General features: G+C 47.0%; 1 protein-coding gene across 1 annotated transcript; it reads left to right on the top strand.

The window, feature by feature from the left end:
• Positions 1-418: 418 nt before the first annotated feature.
• Positions 419-1,451, top strand: LOC115950154. Its single transcript, XM_031067403.1, has 2 exons — positions 419-818; positions 988-1,451. The coding sequence occupies exons 1-2, from the start codon at positions 419-421 to the stop codon at positions 1,449-1,451; spliced, it is 864 nt and encodes a 287-aa protein (XP_030923263.1).
• Positions 1,452-3,320: the final 1,869 nt, after the last annotated feature.

Genomic DNA, 3,320 nt, shown 5'->3' on the forward strand with positions numbered 1-3,320 from the left:
CCAAAAGCAGTTAAAGATCGGGCATCAAGGCCGGGGGAAAGGGATCGATGCCTAATCCGCGCCGAGTGCTTGGCTTCCCGCCCCAATGCTCCACGGGGAGCCATTGTTGGAAGACGCATCCATGAGGAACCTTGGAGACGGCGAAGGTGGTTATGTGGCCGACGCGCTGGAGAGGGCCCTACTACTTCCCACTGATATGGGAGAGTTGAAGAATATGAGGATGCAGGAGGTTGCCCTCAGCGTAAGGAGGTACCTGGGTATGGTAAGGCTCCTAACACCTATAACTCCATTGATTCTTGCTCCTAGACTCCTGTTTATAACATGTTTGTTTTAATTGGCAGGCTATCCAGGCTACCTATAGAGTGGAGGAAGAAGTCAAGGAGCAGAGTAAGACCGTAGAGCTTGAGCGTATAAACGTATGGATGCTGCGCGAACCCTCAAAAATTCCGAGTTCGACCTCACGAAGGCCAGGGAGGACTTAAAGGAGGTAACCAGAGCCAAGGATAGTGCTGAGGTAGGCTTGACTGGTGCCCAAAAACAGGTCGAGGAGCAGACGAGGTGCCTATTTGCTGTCGAGGAGCAATTGGAGATTGCCAAGGAGCAGATCAGTGATTTAAAGAAGAAACTGATCGAAGCAGATAATGCTAAGGGCGTGGCAGAATTTGCCAGGGATGAAGCCGTGAGGGCCAAGACAGAGGCTGAGTTTACCAGGACTAAGACCGAGACTGCTAAGGACAAGGCCGAGGAGGAGGGCTGTGAGGCGGGGGTGGCTGAAACCCAGGCCCTCCTTAAATCTCAAATCCCTGGAGTAGCAGTAGGTTAGACTGCTCCCAGGTTTGGAACGAGGCCCACAAACGATGCTAGGGTGGAAGCTTCGTCCGATTTGTGGAAGGCAGAGAGCCTATTTTATCCTGCAGCCATCCGTGAGACTGCCTCCGCCAGCCTCCGAGACTATTAAGCGTTCCAAAGGAGGTTGAGGCTGCTCAGCTCAGGAAGCTGTACTCAGATCTGGAGTATGTGGTCCCAGGTTTCGAGCTAGGGTGGAAGCTTCGTCCGATTTGTGGAAGGCAGAGAGCGTATTTTATCCTGCAGCCATCCGTGAGACTGCCTCCGCCAGCTCCGAGACTATAAGCGTTCCAAAGGAGGTTGAGGCTGCTCAGTCAGAAGCTACTCAGATCATGGTCGTTCCTAGCGAGTCGACTGAGGGAGGAGAGCCTCATGAGGTGGCAGAAGCACTTGGAGGTCTGAATCCCGAGATACCTCAAGAGGCTGCCAAGTCTATGGTCAGTGCTCAGATCTCTGGTGCCGAGGAGCCAGCCATATTTGTTCAGTCCCTTCAGGCCATTCCCCTTACTGATGTCCCCAAGGGCACCGAGGCTGATCCTGCTCAACCTTCCCAAGAAGGGGATGCCTCCCAGGACCCCGAGGCTAATCCTGCTCAGCCTTCCTAGGATGTGGCCAAAACGAAAGTGAAGAAGTAGAAGCCCTAGCCAACTTTTGTATTTGTTTCTAGTTTAACTGTTAACTAGTTTCCCTTTTATTTTGAGGACTTTATAGTTTGCTTGTAGTTGAACTTTTTGACCACATATATGAAATTCTTTTCTTCCTTTTTCCTTTAAATTACATGTTCGTTGCCCTTGCCGATATTTACTATTGTTGCGAATCTCATGGTTTTTGAACTAGTTATCTTAACATGTATGAATGGTTGTGCATATGATTTATTTGGGATTACATCCCGGAATTCTAACTTACCCATGCCCATGGGGCGTTAAACTTGTATCTGAACATACTTCTGGGGAGCCAAAGGTATCATCCGAGATGCCAAGTGTGTTGTTAGGCCGAGCCTGGTACTTAGATTTTCTTGGAGTATCTAGTTTCCCATAGGTTTGAGCAGTTGGTTTCCCCCTAGATTTGAGTCTGAGGACCATACAAGACCTTTGTTCTGTCCAAAACTTGGATTTTCTTTAAGTAGTTGTTTTCCCCATAGATTTGAGTCCGAGGACCATGCAATACTTTGGTTCTGTCCAAAACTTAGATTTTCTTTAAGTAGTTGGTTTCCCCATAAATTTGAGTCCGAGGACCATGCAATACCTTGGTTCTGTCCAAAATTAAGATTTTCTTTAAGTAGTTAGTTTCCCCATAGGTTTGAGTCCGAGAACCATGCAATACCTTAATTCTGTCCAAACTTAGATTTTCTTTAAGTAGTTGGTTTCCCCATAGGTTTGAGTCCGAGAACCATGCAATACCTTGGTTCTGTCCAAAACTAAGATTTTCTTTAAGTAGTTGGTTTCCCCATAGGTTTGAGTCCGAGGACCATGCAATACCTTGGTTTTATTCAAAACTAAGATTTTCTTTAAGTATTTGGTTTCCCCATAGGTTTGAGTCCGAGGACCATGCAATACCTTGGTTCTGTCCAAAACTTAGATTTTCTTTAAGTAGTTGGTTTCCCCATAGGTTTGAGTCCGAGGACCATACAATATCTTGGTTCTGTCCAAAACTAAGATTTTCTTTAAGTAGTTGGTTTCCCCATAAGTTTGAGTCTGAGGACCATGTAATACCTTGGTTCTGTCCAAAACTTAGATTTTCTTTAAGTAGCTGGTTTCCCTATAGGTTTGAGTCCGAGGACCATACAAGACCTTGGTTCTGTCCAAAACTAAGATTTTCTTTAAGTAGTTGGTTTCCCCATAGGTTTGAGTCCGAGGACCATGCAATACATTGGTTCTGTCCAAAACTTAAATTTTCTTTAAGTTTCGAGGATTAGCCCCTCGACCAAGGTGCGGGGCGTTAACTTGATGTTGGAAGCCCCTAGAACAGCCCGTGCCATTGGTGCTTTGAAGCGTAGCCCCGTATACTAGGGCAACGATAGCGTGCTGCTGGAAATGATGGATGGGCTCTCACAGGCCCTCGTTTGACAGGGGTTTGATCCCACTACCGCCTGTGCCAACGCACAAGCCTTTCCCACAGACGGCGCCAATTGTAAGGACTCAATTTGTAATGACCCCAAACTGGTATTGGGTTCGTACATTAAAGGCCCAAACAATAAAATTTGTAAAGCGTGGGTTGAAAAGTTAGGCCTTGGTCACCGGACAGTGGTTAGTCATGGTACTCATAGTGGACGCTCAGAGGTGAACCAAGTTTGCCCATGGACCTTGTCCATTGAGCTTAATGTTCTTGTTATTCCTTTCACTTTTTGGGTACCATTTCTCCAGCCTCTTCTAGCGCATGAATCCTTACATTATATAGTCATTCTCAGTTGATCCTGACCTTCCATCTGTCGATCAGGCAGATAACTACCCGAGTGCCTGTCCCATCAGCCGCCT

The sequence above is a fragment of the Quercus lobata genome, chromosome 6, assembly GCF_001633185.2.
Source record: "Quercus lobata isolate SW786 chromosome 6, ValleyOak3.0 Primary Assembly, whole genome shotgun sequence".
NCBI lineage: Eukaryota > Viridiplantae > Streptophyta > Magnoliopsida > Fagales > Fagaceae > Quercus > Quercus lobata.

What these genes read in the sequence shown, in the direction of transcription:
- LOC115950154 (XM_031067403.1), top strand. Translation starts at nt 419, where the DNA reads ATGGATGCTGCGCGAACCCTCAAAAATTCCGAGTTCGACCTCACGAAG. An exon ending in AATCCCTGGAGTAGCAGTAG is followed by an intron (nt 819 to 987) that starts GTTAGACTGCTC and finishes GAGGCTGCTCAG; the next exon opens with CTCAGGAAGCTGTACTCAGA.